At 45.4% G+C, this 27,533-nt stretch overlaps 1 protein-coding gene and 1 pseudogene across 1 annotated transcript; one reads left to right on the top strand and one right to left on the bottom strand.

Moving 5' to 3' along the window:
• Window positions 1–802: 802 nt before the first annotated feature.
• LOC139029533 (GAS2-like protein 2A) lies at window positions 803–2,303 on the top strand (annotated as a pseudogene).
• Window positions 2,304–6,454: 4,151 nt separating this feature from the next.
• LOC111981663 (ras-like protein family member 10B) lies at window positions 6,455–26,509 on the bottom strand. Its single transcript, XM_024013045.2, has 3 exons — window positions 26,126–26,509; window positions 20,415–20,539; window positions 6,455–12,125 (listed from the first exon to the last, which is right to left on the bottom strand). Exons 1-3 carry the CDS (start codon window positions 26,345–26,347, stop codon window positions 11,855–11,857), a joined length of 618 nt encoding a protein of 205 aa, XP_023868813.1. The 5' UTR covers window positions 26,348–26,509; the 3' UTR covers window positions 6,455–11,854.
• Between the last annotated feature and the right edge of the window lie 1,024 nt (window positions 26,510–27,533).

The raw sequence follows: 27,533 nt of genomic DNA, 5'->3' as shown, positions 1-27,533 counted from the left end.
GAAATCTGGTCCGTCTGCCCTGACCTTAATTTCAATGTCCACAAAATCGTTTTCTGGTCCCCTCCGGACCACCTTATAGATGTCTGTTTGGTTCAAATGTGGTTTGGTTCGGACCAGCCTTGATATCAACATCCACAGACGTCTGTACCTGCCTCGATTTGGCCCAAAAATAGATGTTTATGATTGATTCAGATTTGATCCGGTCCGGACTGTCTGTCTATTCTCATATTTTCAGTGATATCATAGACATCTTATTTTCACTACTCCTATTTTTGTATTGCATGACATCACATCAACATGCAGACCCAAGGCATACATACATGAGTCCAAATGTCCACTTCACATTTCCATATCATAAAACTCATGTCATATACCAGGGTTCCCCGACTGGCGGTCCGCGGATGATTTTGTATATATTTTTTTGATTTAGTCCTATTCTTTAACTTTGATTATTTGTCCATATCACCATATGTTGACAAATTACATTGAAACAACATTGATTTAACCAGTTGGTGCATAGTGGGATGACTCCTTTCTATGCGCGCTCAAATTATGATCTGTTTCTCTGAATTGCCTAACACTAAGGTTGTTTTTTGTATCTTAACTACTAGTCATGTTGGCAATAGAACAAGCTTTCAAATTATGCCCACCCGACCCAGATTGCGATTTATAATGCTAGGAGAGCTCAAAAATGCACCTTAGAGATGAAGACTATTTGAGTCATAAAAGTGCATTGAATGAGGTGTGGCCACTTGGAGACACCAGTAAGTCCTTTCACTCAAATCCTTGTCATTTTTGTCTTATGTTTCACCTTCTTACTCCAACCTGGACCTAGTCTCAGTTTGCCTCTAAGCTCAGGTAGAGCTCCATATTGGGCGGCAACAGCACAGAACCCCTAACCAGTTCTGCCCCACAGATGCATGGAGAACCCAACACGGCAAGGTTCGCTACACCAGTCAGAGGCTACAGCCCGCCAGATGTACCCCTGTCGGCCCCAAACAACCCACCATCACTATCCAGCAGCCTGAAGAAAGTGATACTCCTCAAAAGAGCTCAGATATAAATTGCACGTTCTGTCCAGTCAAAACATGCTGTGAACAATCTTATGGGGAACCCAGTCAGGCCCTTCACACCCATTGGGGGAAACTTGAGGAGGGATCAAAATAAGAAACCCACCCCTTATGACATCACAACCAACCCTTCACAACAGCTCTATAAACAGCAACTCCAACCACAAGAGAATACAGAACCTGATGAGACCGAATGCATTTGGCTTTCCGGTCAAGGCTTCTCACAAAAGCACTGAGGCAAAACTTGAAGAGCCTGAGTATCCATAACTATGTGGCAAAATCTTTAGGGCAGGAGATGGAGCGATAGACAGTGTTTACCTCTTCACCCCTCCCCCATCAGCCCGGGAAGCCAGTCTGTACCAGTGTCTGGAGCACGAGATCCTGTCCAACCTCTAGCAGCTCAGCGTCGACTCAGAATACAGGCACAACCTCCCAGACGACAGCAAGGAAAACGGTCAATACGAACCTACTCAGAATGTCCCTGAGAGTGACCATGGTAGATTCGCTACTGTTCCAGCTGGGTCCAAACCATCTCCACATACCTCAGCCTCTAATGTCACACATCCAAGTGAGGCCAGCTTCGATGTAGTCATCGCTGAACTCTCCAAAGGGAAGAGGCTGCTGGAGAAGGTGTGTGTGGAGAGCTGGGTGAACACACTGTGGCAGCCCTAGAGCCAGTAGAGAGACATGCAGCAGCGCAGAGGTGGTGGACTCAAACTTAAACCTCAATGTGGCAAAAGCTTGTGTGACCAGCTCCTGGTCCTCTCTGGACTCCCGTGTAGAGTCCAAAGAGCTGCCCACTGATTCTACAACATCTCCTGACTCTGGGAATGGAGTTAGCATTAGCAGCAGGCGAAGGGTGACAGAAGCCACTTCACCTGCAAGGAACTCCAGAGCCACTATCGCAACAGGCTCAAATACCCTTTCTTGGTTTCAACAGGCTATTTCAGGCAGAAGAGGACCTTGAAGAAACCAGAGAGGGAGCCCTCCATCTACAAGCTGAAGCTTCGGCCCAGAGTCCATCCCAGGCACAACTACAGATTAGGCAGGAAGCCCACGTGGATCCCCACCCCAATCTCCTACAGAGGGTCCAGAAGGGACACACACATAGACAAGCAACACACACAACTCACCACTACAGGCAGACAGACAGGGCTCCACAGAAAGGTATCAGAGCTACAGGCGGCATGGCTACGAGGCCACGGTGAGGCTAAGGCAGTGCCAAACGCCTAAACAGGAGACAGCAGTGGACCCGGAGCAGGAGCCCTGGGTCTAACCCCTTACATTTCACTTCCATAGCCAATTGCAATACTCAAGGAAAATTACTCGTTTTGGATGGTAATGTACAGTCGTGGCCAAAAGTTTTGAGAATGGCACAAATATGAATTTTCACAAAGTCTGCTGCCTCTGTTTGTATGATGGCAGTTTGCATATACTCCAGAATGTTAATAAGAGTGATCAGATGAACTGCAATTAATTGCAAAGTCCCTCTTTGCCATGCAAATTAACTGAATCCCCAAAAAACATTTCCACTGCATTTCAGCCCTGCCACAAAAGGACCAGCTGACATCATGTCAGTGATTCTCTCGTTAACACAGGTGTGAGTGTTGACGAGGACAAGGCTGGAGATCACTCTGTCATGCTGATTGAGTTCGAATAACAGACTGGAAGCTTCAAAAGGAGGGTGGTGCTTGGAATCATTGTTCTTCCTCTGTCAGCCATGGTTCCCTGCAAGGAAACACGTGCCGTCATCATTGCTTCGCACAAAAAGGGCTTCACAGGCAAGGATATTGCTGCCAGTAAGATTGCACCTAAATCAACCATTTATCGGGTCATCAAGAACTTCAAGGAGAGCGGTTCAATTGTTGTGAAGAAGGCTTCAGGGCGCCCAAGAAAGTCCAGCAAGCGCCAGGACCGTCTCCTAAAGTTGATTCAGCTGCGGGATCGGGGCACCACTGCTCAGGAATGGCAGCAGGCAGGTGTGAGTGCATCTGCACGCACAGTGAGGCGAAGACGTTTGGAGGATGGCCTGGTGTCAAGAAGGGCAGCAAAGAAGCCACTTCTCTCCAGGAAAAACATCAGGGACAGACTGATATTCTGCAAAAGGTACAGGGATTGGACTGCTGAGGACTGGGGTAAAGTCATTTTCTCTGATGAATCCCCTTTCCGATTGTTTGGGGCATTCGGAAAAAAGCTTGTCCGGAGAAGACAAGGTGAGCGCTACCATCAGTCCTGTGTCATGCCAACAGTAAAGCATCCTGAGATCATTCATGTGTGGGGTTGCTTCTCAGCCAAGGGAGTGGGCGCACTCACAATTTTGCCTAAGAACACAGACATGAATAAAGAATGGTACCAACACATCCTCCGAGAGCAACTTCTCCCAACCATCCATGAACAGTTTGGTGACGAACAATGCCTTTTCCAGCATGATGAAGGCAAAAGTGATAACTAAGTTGCTCGGGGAACAAAATATTGATATTTTGGGTCCATGGCCAGGAAACTCCCCAGACCTTAATCCCATTGAGAACTTGTGGTCAATCCTCTAGAGCCGGGTGGACAAACAAAAACGCACAAATTATGACAAACTCCAAGCATTGATTATGCAAGAATGGGCTGCCATCAGTCAGGATGTGTCCCAGAAGTTAATTGACAGCATGCCAGGGTGGATTGCAGAGGTCTAGAAAAAGAAGGGTCAACACTGCAAATATTGATTCTTTGCATCAACTTCATGTTGTCAATAAAAGCCTTTGACACTTATGAAATGCTTGCAATTATACTTCAGTATTCCATAGTAACATCTGACAAAAATATCTAAAGACACTGAAGCAGCAAACTTTGTGGAAATTAATATTTGTGTCATTCTCAAAACTTTTGGCCACGACTGTACAGGTACTATAGTATACTACATCATTTTTGATGCATCAGACCACACAGAGTGGTGGTGAAAGATGATCAGCATTCAGTGGATCATTCACCTCAACAAATAGAAATGTTTTCAATTATAATACTCAGTTTCAGTTCAAAATGTTTCACTTATCCTGTGTGCACTGCACTCCATTGCGTGATAAAAATATTTTAACCCAAAACACAACACTATTTCTTCAATGCTCTGGTAATCATATTTGCCTTTATTCCAAAAGAAAATAGCAATTTTCCCCCACCATTCTCCTCTATTCTCCAAAAGCTGAATGTATTAAATTCCCTGTGATTTTATATGTAAGGGAAATTTGGAGGTCAGATTTCCACTTCAATGTTGACTCCCAGTAGCTCTCCGCTCACAAAGGAACACAAACAGAGGCAGCGGGCAGACAGTCAGGCGTCTCACAGCTGCTGCCCACATTACACCAGGATCCGTTCTATCAGAGCACAGAAGATAAGCAGAGAATCTCACCAAGACCCACAGACCCAGTATTGATACAAGGCTGAAAACACACATCCACACACATTCTCAAAAACACAGATAGACATTAACACCCTCGCACACAGTCACGCAGCATGAGATCGGACACCTTTGGTGGCTGAAGCCACAAACTCTTTTGCTAATGTATTTTTTATGTAAGATTTGAAAGTTTTAGATTCATGATGTATGTGTGTCTTAAGAGCTGAATCACAGATAATTAACTTTGAATAGATTTTTGAAAATGTAATTGTTTTTGATCAACGTTCAAGGCATTATTCTTTTAATTGACCTCTGCCTCCCAGGAGTGACCCTCTCATTAAACAGTTCTGCGGGTCGCTACTTTAGCATCCTCTGATTGCTCCACTTCACCTCAGATGCTGTCCTCGTCACCTTGTGTGTATTGAGTTTTGTGGCTGCAGACTTATAAATAACCCTCTGGCGAAATGCTGCTCGGAAGATCAAGTCTGGAGCTATTAATATCCCTGTCAAAGCTGAAGCCCGTAGCACTAAAGCAGCTGTGCTTGTTCCTCATCCGCTCGCTCTTGCGTCACGCTCCTCGCCTCTGAGTTGACTAGGAATACTCCTTCAATTACCGCCACTGTCTGTGGGGCCAGCCAGCGAAACACACACACACACCTCCCAGATGAACTGTACTAAGGAAGAACAATACATACTGGGACATACCAGGGATCAGCATCCAGTAGCCTTGAACTCAAATTCAGTCGTTTTTTCAGCAACTTCATTTCTCAAAACAGGCACGTGTTGAGTTTGTTGAACAATTGATTAGTTTGAATACAGCATTTAAACATCTTCTAATTCACAACTGCTGGTTATTTCCTTGTGACGCCCCCAGGTTCAATATACCCCTCCAGTAGATCACAATACTCCAGGGCTCCCTAGTGGCACAGCGTTCTAAGACACCGCATCTCAGTGATAGAGACATCACTACAGACCCTGGTTCGATTCCAGGTTGTACCACAACCGGCCATGATTAGGAGTCCCATAGGCCGTCATTGTAAATAAGAATTTACTTACCTAGTTAATTAAATAAAAGGTTAAATAAAAATACTGATATTTTAGACACCACTTCGCAATACCAGCATAATGGTTGTCATGGGAAGGGGCATTCATTGAGACCTTGGGAAATTCAACAGGTATCCTGAAAATAAATGATTTTATTGGAATGGTAAGATATGATACAGGCAGTGGAGGAGGGAAAAGTATCTAAGTCAATATGACCCGTGGGGTAAATTCAAGGCAGTGGTCTTTATGAGACTTATAGAGTCGGTTGAGTTTGTCTAGCATGTATTATAAACCAGACAGACCTACCTGTAGAGTATCAAATTATTAAGACGTAATCATGAAACAGACCAAAATCAAATCAAATCAAGTTTATTTTATATAGCCCTTCGTACATCAGCTAATATCTCGAAATGCTGTACAGAAACCCAGCCTAAAACCCCAAACAGCAAGCAATGCAGGTGTAGAAGCACGGTGGCTAGGAAAAACTCCCTAGAAAGGCCAAAACCTAGGAAGAAACCTAGAGAGCAACCAGGCTATGAGGGGTGGCCAGTCCTCTTCTGGCTGTGCCGGGTGGAGATTATAAACAGAACATGGCCAAGATGTTCAAATGTTCATAAATGACCAGCATGGTCAAATAATAATCAGGAGTAAATGTCAGTTGGCTTTTCATAGCCGATCATTAAGAGTATCTCTACCGCTCCTGCGGTCTCAGAGAGTTGAAAACAGCAGGTCTGGACAGGTAGCACGTCCGGTGGACAGGTCGAGTTCCATAGTCGCAGGCAGAACAGTTGAAACTGGAACAGCAGCAAGGCCAGGTGGACTGGGGACAGCAAGGAGTCATCATGCCCGGTAGTCCTGACGCATGGTCCTAGGGCCAGGTCCTCCGAGAGAGAGAAGAAAGAGAGGAGAGAATTAGAGAGAGCATACTTAATTCACACAGGACACACGGATAAGACAGGAGAAGTACTCCAGATATAACCAACTGACCCCAGCCCCCCGACACATAAACTACTGCAGCATAAATACTGGAGGCTGAGACAGGAGGGGTCAGGAGACACTGTGGCCCCATCCGATGATACCCCCAGACAGGGCCAAACAGGAAGGATATAACACCACCCACTTTGCCAAAGCACAGCCCCCGCACCACTAGAGGGATATCTTCAACCACCAACTTACAATCCTGAGACAAGCCCGAGTATAGCCCACAAAGATCTCCACCACAGCACAAACCAAGGGGGGGCGCCAACCCAGACAGGAAGATCACGTCAGTAACTCAACCCACTCAAGTGACGCACCCCTCCTAGGGACGGCATGAAAGAGCACCAGTAAGCCAGTGACTCAGCCCCTGTAATAGGGTTAGAGGCAGAGAATCCCAGTGGAGAGAGGGGAACCGGCCAGGCAGAGACAGCAAGGGCGGCGAATAGGATGTCTGTGCACTTCGTAATTATAGCTTCACATCAACACAGTGCTATCTCACATTCATCTTTGTAATCATACACAGTCAGGTAGCTCATCAGCATACAGTATATAAAGTTATTTTATATTTAGGAAGAGGATCGTTAAAATCACAGGACATGACAGTAGTTCAGTGCTGTTCTGATTTCGAGGGCTGTTACAGACATTTGAGGCTCTCCTTATGCAATGTGATTGCCCAGACACAGATCAAATACTTATGCCACCTGGCAGTTTGGCAGTTTGTCAATATCATGAAGCAATCTTCTTATAGTATTACACAAATCTTGTTCCACTCAAACGCTCTCTGTCTTACACACAAGTGGTTCTAGTCAGGTAGGCTAGTATCTGCATTGTATTCTTCATAATAGTATTCTCCTTTCATTGAATGCAACCTTCTAGGAACAAGTGTATCCTATATTTCCCCCTTATTCCAAAACAAATTCTAGCTTACTTTTTTATCAAAGGTTGCCAGGATTCAAGCAGGGAATGTGTATTTATTGCTGTATTTAGCAGTTTAGAGAACCTGAACAGGCCGATATGTTGGCAACAACTGTCTAAAGTATTTAATTACATTTTGTCACGCCCTGACCTTAGTTATCTTTGTTTTCTTTATTATTTTGGTTAGGTCAGGGTGTGACGAGGGTGGTATGTGTGTTTTTGTCTTGTCTAGGGTTTTGGGTATGTCTAGGTGTGTGTGTGTGTAGTCTAGGCATTATGTAGGTCTATGGTGGCCTAGATTGGTTCCCAATCAGAGGCAGCTGTTTATCGTTGTCTCTGATTGGGGATCCTATTTAGGTTGCCATTTCCAGTTTGTTTTGTGGGTGATTGTCTATGTGATGTTGCATGTTTGCGCTCAGTGTTATAGCGGTCATTTTGTATTGTTTGTTAAGTGTTCTTCATTATTAAAAAGAAGATGTATTCACATCACGCTGTGCTTTGGTCTCCTCACTATGACGTTCGTGACAGATTTAGACCTCTTTTTACAATATCTCATTATTAACAGGCTGGTATCAGGGGTTTGGTTTGACTTGTGTTTGTAGGTACAAAGTGCCTTGCAAAAGTATTCAGACTGCATTCCTTCACATTTTATTGTGTTACAAAGTGGCATTAAAATGTATTTATAAAAATGTAATAACTAAAATATAGTCGTTGCATAAGTATTCAACTCCCTAATTCATTACATGTTAGAAACACCTTTGGCATTGATTACAGCTGTGAGGCTCCTTGGGTAATTCTATAAGAACTTTGCACACCTGGATTGTGCAATATTTGCCCATTATTCTTTTCAAAATTCTGTCTAGACTGCAATTTTCAAGTCTTGCCATAGATTTTCAAGCCGATTCAGGGCTCTATTCAATCAGATCCGCTTTAGCCGACATCCACATAGCGGTTGTTTTGACGGTGTTGGCGGTGGAACTGCGTTAGAGATGTCAGATCCACAAGTGGCTCTGCATTATACCTAAAGCGGACATTGCCATTGGCTGCATGGAGTGGTATTAACAGAAATCCCATGCAGCCTTGTTGTTACGGATACAAGTATTCTGTGTGTATCCTGTGTATTCTTTTCTCTCCTTCTCCCCTACTCACAGGTGACCATCATCATTCCCCAATCAGTCATCAATCAGTCGCTAATCAGAAGACACCTGCTCCTTTTCTCCTACCCAATCACAGTCCCTTTCCCTTGGTTTAAAAACCCTGTCAGTTGTGTTCTTTAGAGCTCAATCTCTCTGTAAATGCCATATGTTTGTAGATCTCTTGTGTGGTTTAGGATACATGTCACTTTGTCCCCACCTGTGAGTATTGTTTTTGGTTATGGTGTTTGTTTGATGGTGGGAAAAGGGGGTAACCAGACAGGTCGCCCATGGGCATACGCTACCCGTAGGTAAACTTTGTTAAATACACTAGTTAGAACTGGGCGGACCACCCACTTTTTGGTTAGTTAGCTGTTGTTGAAATAGGCTAGTCTAGCTTAGCGGTGTTTTTGGATGCTTATTGTTTCATTCCCTGGGTCCAGCTCAGCCCCTTTTTCCTGCTCGCCCCATTACCGTGTGTTTGTAAATAAACCCTGAGTGTTTGACGGTAGATATTAGTTGTCGTGGTTATTTTGTTCTCACTCTTACTTTGTCACTACTATAATTTGCATGAGTTATGTTACGGGTCCCATTACCATCCCCCCCCTAGATTGTCGGGCCAAAGGGATTCGTAACACTTGTTTACAAGTTGGAACACTGGTATGTGAGATGTAATCTACACCTCAATTAGGATAATAGAAATCCTCATTATTTTGTTTAATAATTTTTCAATTTGAGCATAACATTTTCTATATAGCCTACACTTTCTCGGAGGATATATCTTCAGTGACAATGATTGCAAGAGCAGCTACTCAGATTTGAATGCTCCAAAGTAGTTCCACCTCTGACATCGCCAAAACATCTGCTATGCAGGTGTCTGCTATCACCGGTTAACGCTTGATCTGATTGAATCTAGGCCCTAAATTAAAACTGAAACTTGGCCACTCAGGAATATTCACTGTCTTCTTGGTAAGCAACTCCAGTGTAGATTTGGCCCTGTGTTGTAGGTTATTGTCCCACTGGAAGGGGAATTCCTCTCCTAATGTCTGGTGTAAAGCAGACTGAAGCAGGTAGAATTTTTTTATCTATTTTTAGTTTTTGTAATTTTTACTACCTTTTCTCCCCACTTTTGTGATTACGATCTTATCTCAATACGTCAACTCCCCAACGGGCTCGGAGGAGGCGAAGGTCGAGTCATGCGTCCTCCGGAACATGATCCGCCAAGCTGCACTTCTTTGCACCCGTTCGCTTAACCCGGAAGCCAGCTGCACCAATGTGTCGGAGGAAACACTGTTCAACTGACGACCAAAGTCAGCCTGCAGCTGCCAGGCCTGCCAACAAGGAGTCGCTAGAGCATGATGAACGATGAATAAAGCCCCCCTAGCCAAACCCTCCCCTAACCCGGACGACACTAGGCCAATTGTGAGCCGCCCTATTGGACTCCCAGTCACGGCCGGTTGTGACAGCCTGGGATCGAACCCCAGGCTGTAGTGACGCCGCAACATTCCAATGCAGTGCCTTAGACCGCTGCGCCACTTGTGAGGCCCCGAAGCAGGTTTTTGTCTAGGATTTTGCCTGTCCAAACACACTCCATCCCGTTTATTTTTATCCTGAAAAACTCCCCAGTATTTGCCGATGTTAAGCATACCCATACAATGTTGCAGCCACCACCATGCTTGAAAATAAGGAGGGAGTTACTTAGTGATGTGTTGTGATGGATTTGACCCAAACGTAAAGCTTTGCATTTAGGGAAAAAAGTGTATTCCTTTCCTGTTTGTTCCAGTATTGCTTTAGTGCATTGTTGCATGTTTTGGAATATTTTTATTCTGTATATTTGAATTCTTCTTTTCACTGTCATTTAGGTCATGTTGTTGAGCCATCCTCAGTGTTCTCCCATGACAGCCATTGATCTCTGTAGCGGTTTTAAAATCCCCAATGGCCTCATGGTGACATCCCTGAGCAGTTTCATTCCTGTCCTGTGGCCCAGTTCAGAAGGATAACTGTGTCTTTGATGAGTCTGGGTGGTTTAATACATAATCCACAGCATAATTATTAACTTGACCATGCTTAAAGAGATATTCAATGTCTGATTTGTTATTGTTACCCATTTGACTGAGGGACCTTACAGATGTTGTATATATGGAGGACAGACGAAGGGTTAGTCATTAAAAATTCTTATGTGATTTGTTAAGCCAAATGTTACTCCTGAACTAATTTAGGCTTGCCTAAACAAAGGGGCTGAACACTTATGCAATGACTATTTTAGTCATACATTTTTATTTATCTTCTTCCACTTTGACAATAGAGTATGTTGTGTTGAGAACAATTAATACCACTTTATATACAATACATCCAGTGCCTTACAAAAGTATTTTGTCACATTATATTGTGTTAAACACCCTTATGTGCATCTACAATTGTAGATTTACGATGTACAAGGTTGTGTTTGCGGTTGGAGCGTAAAAGTTTAATTGGATTTGGTGATATTACTCGAAATAACATATCACCATCCTCTTTGAAATTCACTAGGCTTGTTTATACCTTCGCCAAGGACTAGAAACCCTGAGGTAAAAAGTGATGTGTCCTCAGTAAATGAAACAGACAGTTCTCTGGTAAGGACGGTCAGTGTTTAGTAAGCTATTAGAAGATTAAACACTGTGGGACACTGTGTCCCTATGGTTGTTTGTTTTGGTTTCCGAAGGCGTGAAGGAGAGGGTCTTTTGCGATTGGCTTAAATTGAATGACAGTTGGGTTCTTTGTTTGTGCTTGTTTTGTTTGAGTGGTTGGGTATGGAATTCGTAATGCTACCTTTAAGGACTTTACATTCAGTGTGCACCTTCAAGACATTTCAGTGCAGAGAAAGAGAATGCACTGAGCCCCAGGAACGGAAGGATCCGTCTGCCTGCCCCCGCATCAGCAGATGCCAGCCTCAGTCCCACTCCAAAGGGGGCTTTGACATTAGCAATGTCATACATTGATCAACGCCCAGGTTAGTCAAACAACAGATGCTGGAAAGTTTCTTTAGTGCACTTGGATGGGTTCAAAATTGTACAGCCACGGGTTTATGTTGGTTTAACTGCCTCCAATTCAAGAAAAGATCAAAGACACTTTACAAAGATGGATAGGGTAGTACTCTCCATCTGATCAAGTATGTCATATATCAGCAGCAAAACAGAGGGGTGTTTAATACTGTAGTTTCACATTGGGCAGAAATGTGGTCAGTCATGGTAGTCAGTCACAGTGATCATCAATAGTTCTCAGCTGTTCCTAAGGAGGTTTATTGTACCAATGGCCCTCAATGCCACTCCGGTGCCCATCCACCATCACTGAGTAAATCACATGAGGGTGCAGCGTTCGTTCCTCAGTGCCCGTTGAAAGCGAATGGTGGCATGGACGTGTTTGCAGTGGGCACAGACCACACTGCGCATAGCCTCCCCAAACAGCAGCAGCACGTGCCAGTTGTACTTAGCTGAACACTCCACGTAGCCGCACTTCCAGTTCTTCCTAACCAGGTCGGACACGTTATGGCGGGGGATGACACGCCCCCACTGCAGGTCCCGTTTGTTTCCCACAATCAGGATGGGCGTGTCGCCTGTGCCCACCACCCTGGAGAAATGAAAAGAGAGACAAAAACAGTGAGAATGAGAGGTTAAACACCTGTGGTCAGCTAAAGACAGGCACACACACTGGGTCCTTTTCTGTAGACATTTAAACAAAAAAACAGCATAACATAAAAGCAAGGCTTAGCTATGACTGACACAGGTTTGTACCCCAAGATTTTAACCTTCACACCCAGTCAAGATAAATCGGAGAAAAATATCCTGAGGGGTTTTTATGATGTTATAGTTGATGCTATTAAAGCAGAGTTATCAAATCCCCTGCCCTGTTAACCCTGGCCAAAATTGACTCTTCGTAAGGAGAGGATAAAGGGCTGTTTCTGTTTGGACATATTCATGACTAAAAACCCAGAAATTTTCAACAAGGGCTTTTCTTAATTCTGCAAATTTACTAATGAAAGTACACCTTGACAGAAACCTTGAGTTATAGTCGAGGGAAGGTTTAAAATCCCACAGATCCCCATCTTGTCAAAGTAATATGCTGGTAGCTCCTACAGAGGAAGTTTGAAACCTTGGGTTTCTGAGGTGAGTGTTCATTGTGTGTGTTTTTCTCTATTCTCTGTTGTGGCTGACTGTAATTCCCCGTCTCTCCTTCACTGCTCCACTGGGCTTGGTTAATGCATTTGTTCTGTCTACAGCGCCTGGCTTTGTCTGGAATCTTACTGACAAGCTGTCACCGGGCTCTCCCTGCTATCCCAGGGTGTCACTCCTCTCCCCATCCCCAAGACTCTGCATTCAGCTTTTCTCTTCCATATGATGATAGTTCCCTCTTTTCTAGGAAATAAATACCTTTTCCTAAGCTGTCAGTTCCTTAAAAGCAAAAGGTGCAATTTTAACAGTATGAACAACATGATGGTGTGGGACAACAATATGTGCAAAGGACAATGGAGGGAGATTGTCCACTCTGCTTCTCGTATTGATTTCAAAAGAATGTAGCCTACTGCTCCAAACGTTGATTTTACAAGCATGCACTGCTAAACCTTTAGCAAATCAAATGATTTGTGCATAATAATAATAACTGGGTGACCCCACGTCATAAATGGATGACTGGGAGATGAATGGCTGTGACAGGAGCTGTCACTGACACCATTAGCCTCTGTGTAGCCTTGGCAACGTGGCGCTGTCAGAGTGGGCGCTAACTGAAGGCCTCATGCTCACACACCATGTGACAGCAGGCAACAAGGCTGATGGGACAACTACACCTCATATCCATCACTGCTGCCAATGACAGGTAACCGTCACCCTGACCCTACGGTCACCTCTGGAACAGCTGTGACGTCCACTTTGACATCCCAGTGCCACGAAGGTGATACGATTTGCAAATTCAAAAGGAAGCGTTATTGACTTTCCAATAACTGAGGCCGAGAGGATTGGTTAGGCCAAATCTACAATAACTCATATTCCTTGATACATTTTCACCATGGTGTGTTATGAAGAATTACAACTAATTTATACTACGTTAGATATTACAAGGTCTTTATTACAATAGCAGTTTGAATTCCAAGATGGCGTAGCAGTCAGGCGTCTTTGTTTTCATCTTGTCATGTCCCGTGTATATATCTTTATATATCTGTTTTCTTCGCATACATTTTTTATATTTTTCTTAACCCCAACTTCAACATACTCTCCTGCAACCCGCCTCACCCAATGTGGTATGGTTTTGCTATTTTCTTTACTTTATAACCGGAACCCCCAACAGCAGCTAGCCAGCTTACTAGCTAGTAGTCAGCTAGCCACTGCTAGCGATCATCAGCTAACCTTTAGCCCGGACAACTCCTGCCAGTCTGCACAGCACGATTCAACCCAGAGCTTATCGGACTTCTTTTTCTCCAGATTCCTACCGCAAGCTCTGAACCTCTTCACCTGGATCATTGCACCTAGCTAGCTGCTATCCGATTGGCTTCTCCTGGCTAACATCTCTGTCCCGAAGCAAGCACCAATTAGCCTGGAGCTAGCCTATGCTAGGCCCATCTCCCGGCTAGCTGAAGAGGTCCATCAGCCACTCCTTGGGCTACAAAACTTATTTTGCCAATTGGCCTTGACCCCTTTTATTGCCGATACGGAGCCTCGCCGATCCATCACGACTGGACTACCGACGTAATCCGCCCGAGGTTTTTTTTCAACAGGCTCCTCCGTCGCGACGTCCCCTGAATGCCCATCTGCTAGCCTGCTAGCCGCGGCCCGCTAGCTGTCTAAAGCATCCCGGACTGTTAGCTGAAGAGGTCCATCAGCAAATTTCTTGGCTACTATACCTATTTTTCCAATTGGACTGGACCCTTTTTACTACACGGACCCCTGCTGATCCATCACGACTGGTCTGCCGACGTAACCGCACGAGGGGGCTACAACAGACTTCTTCTGTCGCGACGTCCCTCTAAAGCCCTTCTGCTATACCTCTCTCATCGTTACTCAATGCCTAGGTTTACCTCCACTGTATTTACATCCTACCATACCTTTGTCTGTACATTATGCATTGAATCTATTCTACGGCGCCCAGAAACCTGCTCCTTTTACTCTCTGTTCCGAACATACTAGACGACCAGTTCTTATAGCGTTTAGCCGTACCCTTATCCTACTCCTCCTCTGGTGATGTGGAGGTTAATCCAGGCCCTGTAGTGCCTAGCTCCACTCCCATTCCCCAGGCGCTCTCATTTGTTGACTTCTGTAACCGTAAAAGCCTTGGTTTCATGCATGTTAACATTAAAAGCCTCCCCCCTAAGTTTGTTTTATTCACTGCTTTAGCACACTCTGCCAACCCTGGTGTCCTAGCCATGTCTGAATCCTGGCTTAGGAAGGACACCAAAAACCCTGAAATTTCCATCTCTAACTATAACATTTTCCGACAAGATAGAACTTTTAAAAATCCACCTTTCCAGAAACAAGTCTCTCACCGTTGCCGTTTGCTATAGACCACCTTCTGCCCCCAGCTGTGCCCTCGACACCATATGTGACTTGATTGCCGCCCATCTACCTTCAAAGTTTGTGCTGTTAGGTGACCTAAACTGGGACATGCTTAACACCCTGGCCATCCTACAATCTAAGCTTGATGTCCTCGATCTCACACAAATGATCAATGAACCTACCAGGTACAACCCCAAATCCATAAACACAGGCAACCTCATAGATATCATCCTAACCAACCTGCCCTACAAATACACCTCTGCTGTCTTCAACCAGGATCTCAGCGATCACTGCCTCATTGCTTGCGTCCGTAATGTGTCTGCGGTCAAATGACCACCCCTCATCACTGTCAAACGCTCCCTAAAACACTTCAGCGAGCAGGCCTTTCTAATCGACCTGGCCCGGGTAACCTGGAAGGATATTGACCTCATTCCGTCAGAAGATGCCTGGTTATTCTATAAAAAGTGCTTTCCTCACAATCTTAAATAAGCATGCCCCATTCAAAAAATGTAGATCCAGGAACAAATATAGCCCGTGGTTCACTCCAGACCTGACTGCCCTTGACCAGCACAAAACATCCTGTGGCTTACTGCATTAGCATCGAATAGCCCCCGCGATATGCAACTTTTCATGGAAGTTAGGAACCAATATACACAGGCAGTTAGGAAAGCAAAGGCTAGCTTTTTCAAACAGAAATTTGCATCCCGCAGCACAAACTCCAAAAGGTTCTGGGACACTGTAAAGTCCATGGAGAATAAGAGCACCTCCTCCCAGCTGCCCACTGCACTGAGGCTAGGAAACACTGTCACCACCGATAAATCCACGATAATTGAGAATGTCAATAAGTATTTATCTACGGCTGGCCATGCTTCCCACCTGGCCACCCCTACCCTGGTCAACAGCCCTGCACCCCCCCACAGCAACTTGCCCAAGCCTCCACCATTTCTCCTTCACCCAAATCCAAATAGCTGATGTTCTGAAAGAGCTGCAAAATCTGGACCCCTACAAATCCGCAGGGCTAGACAATCTGGACCCTTTCTTTCTAAAATTATCAGCCGAAATTGTTGCAACCCCTATTACTAGCCTATTCAACGTCTCTTTCGTATCGTCTGAGATCCCCAAAGATTGGAAAGCTGCCACGGTCATCCCCCTCTTCAAAGGGGGAGACACTCTAGACCCAAACTGCTACAGACCTATATCTATCCTACCCTGCCTTTCTAAGGTCTTCGAAAGCCAAGTTAACAAACAGATCACCAACCATTTCGAATCCCACCGTACCTTCTCTGCTACGCAATCTGGTTTCCGAGCTGGTCATGGGTGCACCTCAGCCACGCTCAAGGTCCTAAACGATATCATAACCTCCATCGATAAGAGACAATACTGTGCAGCTGTATTCATAGACCGGGCCAAGGCTTTCGACTCTGTCAATCACCACATTCTTATCGGCAGACTCAACAGCCTTGGTTTCTCAATTGACTGCCTCACCTGGTTCACCAACTACTTCTCTGATAGAGTTCCGTGTGTCAAATCGGACGGCCTGTTGTCCGGTCCTCTGGCAGTCTCTATGGGGGTGCCACAAGGTTCAATTCTCGCGCCGACTCTTTTCTCTGTATACATCAATGATGTCGCTCTTGCTGCTGGTGATTCTCTGATCCACCTCTACGCAGACGAAACCATTCTGTATACTTCTGGCCCTTCTTTGGCCACTGTGTTAACTAACCTTCAGGCGAGCTTCAATGCCATACAACTCCTTCCGTGGCCTCCAACTGCTCTTAAATGCAAGTAAAACTAAATGCATGCTCTTCAACCGATCGCTACCAGCACCTGCCCGCCAATCCAGCATCACTACTCTGGATGGTTCTGAATATGTGGACATCAAATCAAATTTTATTGGTCACATACACATGGTTAGCAGATGTTAATGCGAGTGTAGCGAAATGCATGTGATTCTAGTTCCGACCATGCAGTAATAACTAACAAGTATTCTAACAATTTCACAACTACCTTAAACACAAGTGTAAAGGATTGAATAAGAATATGTACATATAAATATATGGATGAGCGATGGCCGAACTGCGTAGGCAAGATGCAGTAGATGGTATAGAGTACAGTATATACATATGAGATGAGTAATGTAGGGTATGTAAACATAATAGAAAGTGGCATTGTTTAAATTGACTAGTGATACATTTATTACATCCAATTTTTAATTATTAAAGTGGCTAGAGATTTGAGTCAGTATGTTGGCAGCAGCCACTCAATGTTAGTGATGGCTGTTTAACAGTCTGATGGCCTTGAGATAGAAGCTGATTTTCAGTCTCTTGGTCCCAGCTTTGATGCACCTTTACTGACGTCGCCTTTTGGATGAGGGGTGAACAGGCAGTGGCTCGGGTGGTTGTTGTCCTTGATGATCTTTTTGGCCTTCCTGTGACATCGGGTGGTGTAGGTGTCCTGGAGGGCAGGTAATTTGCCCCCGATGATGCGTTGTGCAGACCTCACTACCCTCTGGAGAGCCTTGCGGTTGTAGGCGGAGCAGTTGCCGTACCAGGCGGTGATACAGCCCAACAGGATACTCTCGATTGTGCATCTGTAAATGTTTGTGTGTTTTTGGTGACAAGCCAAATTTCTTCAGCTTCCTGAGGTTGAAGAGGCGCTGTTGCGCCTTCTTCACCACGCTGTCTGTGTGGGTGGACCATTTCAGTTTGTCCGTGATGTGTACGCCGAGGAACTTTCCACCTACTCCACTACTGTCCCGTCGATGTGGATGGGGGGTGCTCCCTCTGCTGTTTCCTGAAGTCCACGATCATCTCCTTTGTTTTGTTGACGTTGAGTGTGAGGTTATTTTCCTGACACCACACTCCGAGGGCCCTCACCCTTGTTGGACCTCAGTGTTGAGGATCAGAGGGTGGAGATGTTGTTTCCTACCCTCACCACCTGGGGGGCGGCCCGTCAGAAAATCCAGGACCCAGTTGCACAGGACGGGGTCGAGACACAGGGTCTCGAGCTTAATGACGAGTTTGGAGGGTACTATGGTGTTAAATGCTGAGCTGTAGTCAATGAACAGCATTATTATATAGGTATTCCTCTTGTCCAGATGGGTTAGGGCAGTGTGCAATGTGATTGCGATTGCGTCGTCTGTTGACCTATTGGGGCGGTACGCAAATTGAAGTGGGTCTAGGGTGTCAGGTAGGGTGGAGGTGATATGATCCTTGACTAGTCTCTCAAAGCACTTCATGATGACGGAAGTGAGTGCTACGGGGCGATAGTCGTTTAGCTCAGTTACCTTAGCTTTCTTGGGAACAGGAACAATGGTGGCCCTCTTGAAGCATGTGGGAACAGCAGACTGGGATAGGGATTGATTGAATATGTCCGTAAACACACCAGCCAGCTTGTCTGCGCATGCTCTGAGGACGCGGCTAGGGATGCCATCTGGGCCGGCAGCCTTGCGAGGGTTAACACGTTTAAATGTTTTACTCACGTTGGCTGCGGTGAAGGAGAGTCCGCAGGTTTTGGTAGCGGCCCGTGTCGGTGGCACTGTATTGTCCTCAAAGTGAGCAAAGAAGTTGTTTAGTTTGTCTGGGAGCAAGACATCGGGGTCCGCAACAAGGCTGGTTTTCTTTTTGTAGTCCGTGATTGACTGTAGACCCTGCCACATACCTCTCGTGTCTGAGCCGTTAAATTGCGACTCTACTTTGTCTCTATACTGACACGCGGAGGGAATAGCTACACTGTTTGTATTCGGTCACGTTTCCGGTCGCCTTGCCCTGATTAAAAGCAGTGGTTCGCGCTTTCAGTTTTGCACGAATGCTGCCATCAATCCACAGTTTCTGGTTGGGGAAGGTTTTAATTGTCGCTGTGGGTACAACATCACCGATGCACTTGCTAATAAACTCGCTCACCGAATCAGCGTATACATCAATGTTGTTGTTCGACGCTATCCGGAACTACTACAAATACCTAGGGGTCTGGTTAGACTAAACTCTCCTTCCAGACTCACATTAGGCATCTCCAATCGAAAATTAAATCTAGAATCGGCTTCCTATTTCGCAGCAAAGCATCCTTCACTCATGCTGCCAAACATACCCTCATAAAACGGACTATCCTACTGATCCTTGACTTCGGCGATGTCATTTACAAAATAGCCTCCAACACTCTACTCAGCAAATTGGATGCAGTCTATCACAGTGCCATCCGTTTTGTCACCAAAGCCTCATATACTACCCACCACTGCGACCTGTATGCTCTCGTTGGCTGGCTCTCGCTTCATATTCATCGCCAAACCCACTGGCTCCAGGTCATCTATAAGTCGTTGCTAGGTAAAGCCCCGCCTTATCTCAGCTCACTGGTCACCATAGCAGCACCCACCCGTAGCACGCGCTCCAGCAGGTATATGTCACTGGTCACCCCCAAAGCCAATTCCTACTTTGGCCACATTTCCTTCCAGTTCTCTGCTGCCAATGACTGGAACGAACTGCAAAAATCTCTGAAGCTGGAGACTCATATCTCCCTCACTAACTTTAAGCACCAGCTGTCAGGGCAGCTCACAGATCACTGCACCTGTACATAGCCCATCTGTAAATAGTCCATCCAACTACCTCATCCCCATAGTGTTATTTATTTGATTTATTTTGCTCCTTTGCACACCAGTATCTCTACTTGCACACTCATCTTCTGCACATCTATCACTCCAGTGTTTAATTGCTATATTGTAATTATTTCGCCACTTTGGCCTATTTATTGCCTTACCTTCCTTATCCTACCTCATTTGCGCACACTGTATATAGACTTTTTCTATTGTATTATTGACTGTATGTTTATTTATTCCATGAGTAACTCTGTTGTCTGTGTTGCACTGCTTTGCTTTAGGTCGCAGTTGTATATGAGAACTTGTTCTCAACTAACCTACCTCGTTAAATAAAGGTGAAATAAAATGGTTCTTTCAGACTGTGACTCAACTTATTTTATTATGGTAAGATAACCACTGTGAAAGACTATTGTTGTAACAAGTGAGTGAATGTCTGCTGAGTGTCTAGTGTATATTGTGAGTGTCTGTATAGTGGGTGTTGTTAAAACTGTTTTCATCACACCACTCCACACTGCCATTCGCTTCCAGCAACATCCATAGGATACCGAATTCAAAAGAACACGCAAAAAGACAATAGAGGAATTGTGAAGAGAAGCCAAAGTGATTATGAAGACACTTGACCATGGCAGTCTGAGCCACTCATGTTGATTTCAGTCCAAATGTTAAACAAATGTTCTCTGTGCGTGTGGCGGTGGGGGCTCCTGATTGCATAGCGAGCCGTAATTACGTCTGTTCAAAGAACCGGTGCCAGCTGGAGCTGGTCCCTATTTGTCATGCAGGCCGTGTCCTCACCTGGTCTCTAGGATCTGCTGGCGCATAGTCTTGACGTATTCGAAGCTATCGAAGCAGCAGATGTCATAGACCAGGATGTAGACGTGAGCGCTGCGGATTCCTCTGCAGCAGGTGTCTGTCCACTCCTGGAGGAGGGAGGGAAGAAAATAGAAAAGTGAAGAAAGGAGAAAAATTGCTAAAATAACATTTTAGCAAGAATAGAAAGGGGAGGAGAGAAGACATAGGGAGATCTCTCATTACGAAGCAACACAAATTAACCTTCCTTTTGTCTAGTAAAAGTCTGATAGCACTGTTTTATAAATGTTTAATTTGGCTGAGAATTTTATTTTAAATAGATGCATGGAGACCAATAGTTTTCACCTATTCTGTACACACTCATGCACGCACACACACACACAGCTTTTGAGAATGATATTAGTCTAGTTCATTTGTTTAAATGACTTGCAACATAGCTTACTGTCTGATCAATATGACCAGAACACAATCTGCTCTCTTATTGAATTCAAACTTTTTGTAATTTAATTTCTGCTTTATTATTGGCTCCTCGCTGTGAGAAATATTGTTTGCAAGCTAGGGCTTGCCTTGGATAGCTTTTCAAAAACACATCAAGCACCTCCACAGTGCAAATGAAACACTGATTACTATATAAATCAACCTGGTCTCAGAGCATTTCATATTATTCTGTACGTAAATCCGGGTCACTCCATTTCGTATGATATGTTTACGAATTACAATTCATATTATATGTTACGAAATTGCAAAACATACAATAAGTTACACATTTTCAAAATGTGTTATAAGTTACGAATTTGGCGAATTTGCGAAGCATACAATCTGTAACAAATGTGCTAAACGTATGATATGTTACAAATTATAGCTATGTAACTAATGTTAGCTAGCTTGCTAATGTTAGCTGTATGTGCGTGTTGATCAGGCTGTTGATTGTGGCCTGTGGAATGTTGTCCCACTCCTCAATGGCTGTGCAAAGTTGCTGGATATTGGAACACGCCATCATACATGTCAATCCAGAGCATCCCATAAATGCTCAATTGGTGACATGTCTAATGAGTATGCAGGCCAAGGAAGAACTGAGATATTTTCCGCTTTCAGGAATTGTGTACAGATCATTGTGACATGGGGCCGTGCATTATCATGCTGAAATATGAGGTGGTGGTGGTGGATGAATGGCACGACAGTGGGCCTCAGGATCTCATCACGGTTTATCTGGGCATTCAAATTGCCATCGATAAAATGCAATTGTGTTCATTGTCCGTAGCTTATGTCTGCCCACACCATAACCCCACCGCCAACAAGGGGCACTCTGTTTGCTCGCCCACACGACTCCGTACACGCTGTCTGCCATCTGCCCGGTACAGTTGAAACCGGGATTCATCGGTGAAGAGCACACTTCGCCAGCATATCAGTGGCCATCCAAGGTGAGTATTTGCCCGCTGAAGTCGGTTACGACGCCAAACTGCAGTCAGTTTGTGCAGAGATTCTTTGGTCGTGCAAATCCACAGTTTCATCATCTGTCTGGGTGGCTAGTCTCAGACGATCCCGCAGGTGAAGAAGCCGGACGTGGAGGACCTGGCTGGCGTGGTTACACGTGGTCTGCGCTTGTGAGGCTTGTTGGATGTACTATGTTTATATTTTTGTTCGCTGTAAATGGAGTGTATCGGATTTACGTACAGAATAATGCGAAATGCTCCGAGACGAGGTTGTATAAATTAGCAGTAGAGTGTAAAATGTGAAGTGATTGAAGTTTTACCCCAAACAGCAGTTCTCTTTGAATTATTTGTTTCAATATCTCACAGTGGGATTCACCAGAAACTCTAAGTAGCGCGAAGAACCAATCATACACATCTGTCTGACCCAGACAGGTCGAGTGGCGAATGAGGTAGCTCCTCCCCTAATACTAAAGAGCCACTCGCCCGCCCTCTGATCATTCTCTTTTCACGGAAGAGTTATACTCTAGCTTGCTCTCCTCTTCTGTGTTGGGTGACTTTACAGAAAGGAAAGTTTTCACTTCGGGTAACAATTAGCTTTGTTGATTTTTCTTCCTTTGTCTCCTTAGGTAGCTACTGCAGCATCACACAGCTAGTTGCTGAGACTTGGCTAACTTAGCTGCATGGCTTAGCTAACCTGGATAGCTAGCCTACCGACTAGCTTTTTTACCTGTAAGGGTAGACTTACTAGCTCGCTCTCTGCTTACCGAATGAGAGCCACGCTTTTGTTCGTCTCAAGATCAACATAGAGCTAGCTTTCTTTGGCTAACACGAGGCGAAAGCTAGCTACGTTCACATTGTAAAAGGAATACTTTGTGATTTTGGCAATGATTTTATCTACTTCCACAGAGTCAGATGAACTCGTGGATCAAAAAATTTATGTCTGTGTGCAGTTTAAAGCAAGTTGCTAACTATCATTAGCGCAATAACTGGAAGCTTGTGGGAATGCTAGCTGTTCCTGTAGACTTCCAATCATTACGCTAACGCTAGTTGGCATTGGCATGTGAAACTATCGCTAACTTCCTTTATACTGGATGCAGAGACATAAACATGGAATCCACAAGTTCATCTTAGTCTGGGGAAGTAGATCAAGGGCTTTAGTGATAAAATCCTGAAGTATCCCTTTAAAGAATTAAATTATCTGGTTAGCACTATGGTAATTAGCTATGCTACTAGCCCAAGTGGCGAACGTGAGTGACGTTTCCCTTTGTTCTACGTTTCCCTTTGATAGACGTTTTTTGGAGCCATGGAGCCTGCTAGCTCAGCCCAATGGGTACCGAGCAAGACCCCGGCCCCTGCCCCAGCACAACCGTGCCCATACGGAGCAACCATAGCTGGCAAGGACACTCACCCCTGTGTGTCGTCTGCCTAGGTCTCGAACACGCAGAAGCAGTGTTCAATAATCCCCAGTCATGCATCCATTGTGTTTTTTTCTGCCGGAGAGTGTGCTGAGCAGCACTATGTGGCTCATCTCACACACTGCCTTCGAGTAGGGAGACTACTTCACAGACCCATGGCGATGGCGAGGGTATGACCAACCTCCTCCAAACAGCAGAGGAAGAAGAGCACGAAGAGGTGCAAGCTGTTACCTCTAGTCCCTATTTCATCCTTAGCGGAGCATCGATGGCGGATGATAGATATTCGCTCCTTGATGTCTGCAAACGGGCAGTGACCAGACTCAGTATTGAGTGGCCCAAACCCATGGGGAGTGGCAGCGCAGAGATGGACTGGTACGATGGACGGAAACTCCCCTCTCGCATCGACCCAAGCAACTAACTCCTACCAGCTATCCCAGCTTGAATAGCGGAAGCCAAATGCAATTGGGACAAACCCTCGACCGACAAGGTCCAAACCAGACTTTTTGCCAGCATGAATGTAAAGGACATGGAGGAGCTGGGCCTCGGCAAGCCACCGGTGGTCGAGCCATCACTGGCCAACCACCTCAAACACAGTTCCTCGTCACTAACAGGCACTTCTCTCCCTGGTAAGACGGAACACTTCTTCATGTCCATCTACCGAAAGGTTTACATGTCTGCAGCACGTCCTATATGGGAGTTGAATGTTACAACCATACTGCTGGTTTATCAGACCGATTTGATGCTAGAGATGCATAATCTCCCAGCTATCAGCAAGCCTAACCCAGACAAATTCGCTGGTACCAGTGCTTTCCGCAGGAGGCTTCCAGCGACACAGCATGCACCAACCCCACAGTTCGGATTCCCAAACAGGCACCGCCAATGGGGAAAACTGTCCTTTTCTGCAGCCGCATCTAGGTCCCACCCATTTGATTCCCCTGCAGGGAAGAAGGGGTGCCCGACCTAGGGGTACGCACCCTGATGCAGAGAAGGGCAGCCAACAGTTCACTCCAAGTTCTGGCCTGCCACCTCTCGGGTGGAGCACAGACTCTTGGGTAGAACCTTTCACTTTGTGCCGCGACCCATTCTAATGTGTTCACTCTCAAGGAAGACGGAGGGAATCTACTCTACCCCCGAGTGCCCGCCATGCCACGGCTCTCCCCCCGGCTCAAGTTCAAGCCGAATATTGGACTCGGGCACACATACTAAAGCAGAAAATCTCCTCTTGATTATGCAAAGAAACGATCGGCTATACAAGTGGAAGAGAGCCACCCTGGCTTCTACACCCGGTACTTCCTTGTTCATAAAAAAAGGGGAGTGGTTCGCCCCTGTTCTGGGGCGATGGGTACTAAACAGCTATCTGACAAAGTTGCGTATGCTTACATTCAACATGCTGTCTCTGTCTTTTCATCGAGGTGACTGGTTCACCTCAGTCGACCTGCAGGACAGGAGGTTTTTAAGGTTTTCTTTTGAAGGCACAGTCTATGAATACCATTTGGGCTTGCGCCAGCTCCCTGAACGTTCAGAAAGTGTGTAGAGGCAACATTCACACCACTGAGAATCAAGCCGGCTGAGGTGTCCTATACAGATGATTACCTGCTTTGCAAGTGGTGCCAAACACGACGTATATGGTTCAAGATCAATCAGAAAAGGAGCTATTTGGTGCCAACTCAGATAGTACCAAGGCGTAATGCTGGATTGTCTCTCGGACACCCTCGGAGGACTGCATCATGCCGTTCTGAGAGTGCCTCTCCTTGTTCAACAGGAGGCGCTCGGTCACGTTCAAGACATGCCTCCGAGTGCTGGGGTTGATGGCATCCACTATCTCAGCAGTACCTCTTGGCCTACTGAGGATGAGAAACTTCCAGGGCTGGGTTTTTGCCCAACCTCTGTGTACAGGGTGTCACCAAACTACCAGATTCATCCGTGGGACTGCCAGATGGTGAAGCGTGATTCATCACTCCAGAGAACGCGTGTCCACTGCTCTAGAATCCAATGGCGGCAAGCTTTATACCACTCCAGCCGATGCTTGGCATTGTGTATGGTGATCTTAGGCTTATGTAAGGCTGTTTGGCCATGGAAACTAATTTCATGAAGCTCCCAACGAACAGTTATTGTGCTGACGTTGCTTCCAGAGGCAGTTTGGAACTCGGTAATGAGTGTTGCAACCAAGGACAGACGATTTTTATGCGCTTCGCTCTTCAGCGCTTGGCCGTCCCATTCTGTGAGTTTGTGTGGCCTACCACTTCGCGGCCGTTGTTGCTCCTAGACATTTCCACTTCCCAATAACAGCACTTACAGTTGACCGGGGCAGCTCTAGCAGGGCAGAAATTTGACGAACTGACTTGTTGGAAAGGTGGCATCCTATTAAAGTGCCATGTTGAAAGTCACTGAGCTCTTCAGTAAGGCCATTCTACTGCCAATGTTTGTCTATGGAGATTGCATGGCTGTGTGCTTGATTTTATACACATGTCAGCAACGGGTGTGGCTGAAATAGCTGAATCCACTCATTTAAAGAGGTGTCCACATACTGTTGTATATATAGTGTATTTGAACTTGAGGAGAAATGACATTCCAGGTGAATACAGAGAGCATGTTGTCCTCTTATCTACCCCTGTCAGATCTATGTGTGTGTGTGTATGTTATGCCAATGTAGATACATTTAGATAGCAGGGCACAGATAGCATCAAAGCAGAAGGAAACCACTCTATTAAGATGAACCCACTGACAGTGGCTTCCTCTCCTCGTCTCCTCATGTCCTGACATTAAACTGGACCTTTCACCTTGCTACAATGTCTAACCTGCCACACACATCAGTTCCCATCACTATTGTGCTTCAGTGGGACAGTACCTGCAGTGAGCTGCAGGGGAAGCTGGTGATTGCAGGATAGTCGGTGATCTGCAAGTTGTGCACGTGGCCATTGAGCACGGCAGCCGACAGGTGGACCTGGCGGGCACGGCTGGTTGCCGGGACAGGCGCCTCGCTGTAGTCATCGTGGAGGAAGCGCTGCACGATGGCAGTCTTGCCCACGCCCTGCGCCCCCAGCACAGCGATGCGGAAGGGAGGGGGCATGCTGCGCCCCCCTTGACCCCCTGCCGACGTTCCACCCCCTTCCCTGTTCTCGCAAACCACTGGCTAGTGCATTCAGGGTTGTGCAACGCATAGTCCCCACGGGTGCAGAGGCAGCTGTGGTGGTGGGGGGCACGCTCAGCCCCATTCATAGGCCACCAACACCCCCTATCACACTAGAGGATTGGGAGAGGAGAGAAGGTAGAAAAGGGAATTGGGGAGTGAGAGGTAAAGAGAGCGAGGGGGAGGGAGCGGGATTGAAGAGATTGGAAGAGCGAGATTGGAGAGAGAGAGTAGGAGGAAGACAGAAAAGGGGAACACACCAAACAGGTATGGGTTATTTAGTTCAGTTGGAGCTTAAAGATGCACTATGCAGAAATCGCTCCACCATTTCCTGGATCACTCTGTACTTGTACATGAAAGTAGAGGTTCTTTTGGAAAGTGCATTATTTTTACCACTGCATGCCTTTCATTCATCTACAAAAGGAAACAAAAGCACTATGCTGCTAAGCAACCAACTAAAAATAGAAATCCTATACACAAGGACACTCTGGGTAGATTAAATAAAATATTCTGTGAAAACCAAAGACGTCACTGTGCAGTCTAAATGAGATTGACAAAAATTGTAAGCTCGAATGAAATGTGACAAAATATTTATTTAGTCACTTAAATCACTGTATTGTTTTCCAGATGGTTTATTGGAGATGCTACAACTCTCCCTTGCAGTTTTGGAGCCAGTAGAGCGTTAAGAGACTAGACTAAGATTTATTTTAGAACAGCTACATGTACTGATCCCATTAATGACAGATGCAGTATTAATAAAGCATCACATCATTACCACTTGAAAAAACGTTGAATGATTAATCTACGAAATGAGCACAACTACAATAATCTCTCTATGCTTCATAAAATTACCACCAATACTATATCTGAAGCTGCACCATCATCATTAACTTAATTTTTTAGAAGACAACAATCACCATCCAAACAAGTTGCCATTCCAACAAATTAAATGGAGAATCTACATTTGCTACATCCATTCTTAGATTTTTTTATTAATGATATATAACCATTGATTCTTGAAGAATTACACTTAGTGTACTCTATGCCTCGCGAGTTTAGTTCAACTGTCTTACACCATCAGAACCCAAATATATAGGCCTACCCGAATTAGTAGAATAATATCTAA

The sequence above is a fragment of the Salvelinus sp. IW2-2015 genome, linkage group LG20 (assembly GCF_002910315.2).
Source record: "Salvelinus sp. IW2-2015 linkage group LG20, ASM291031v2, whole genome shotgun sequence".
Taxonomy (NCBI): domain Eukaryota; kingdom Metazoa; phylum Chordata; class Actinopteri; order Salmoniformes; family Salmonidae; genus Salvelinus; species Salvelinus sp. IW2-2015.
This window is presented reverse-complemented; position numbering and strand designations above follow the sequence as displayed.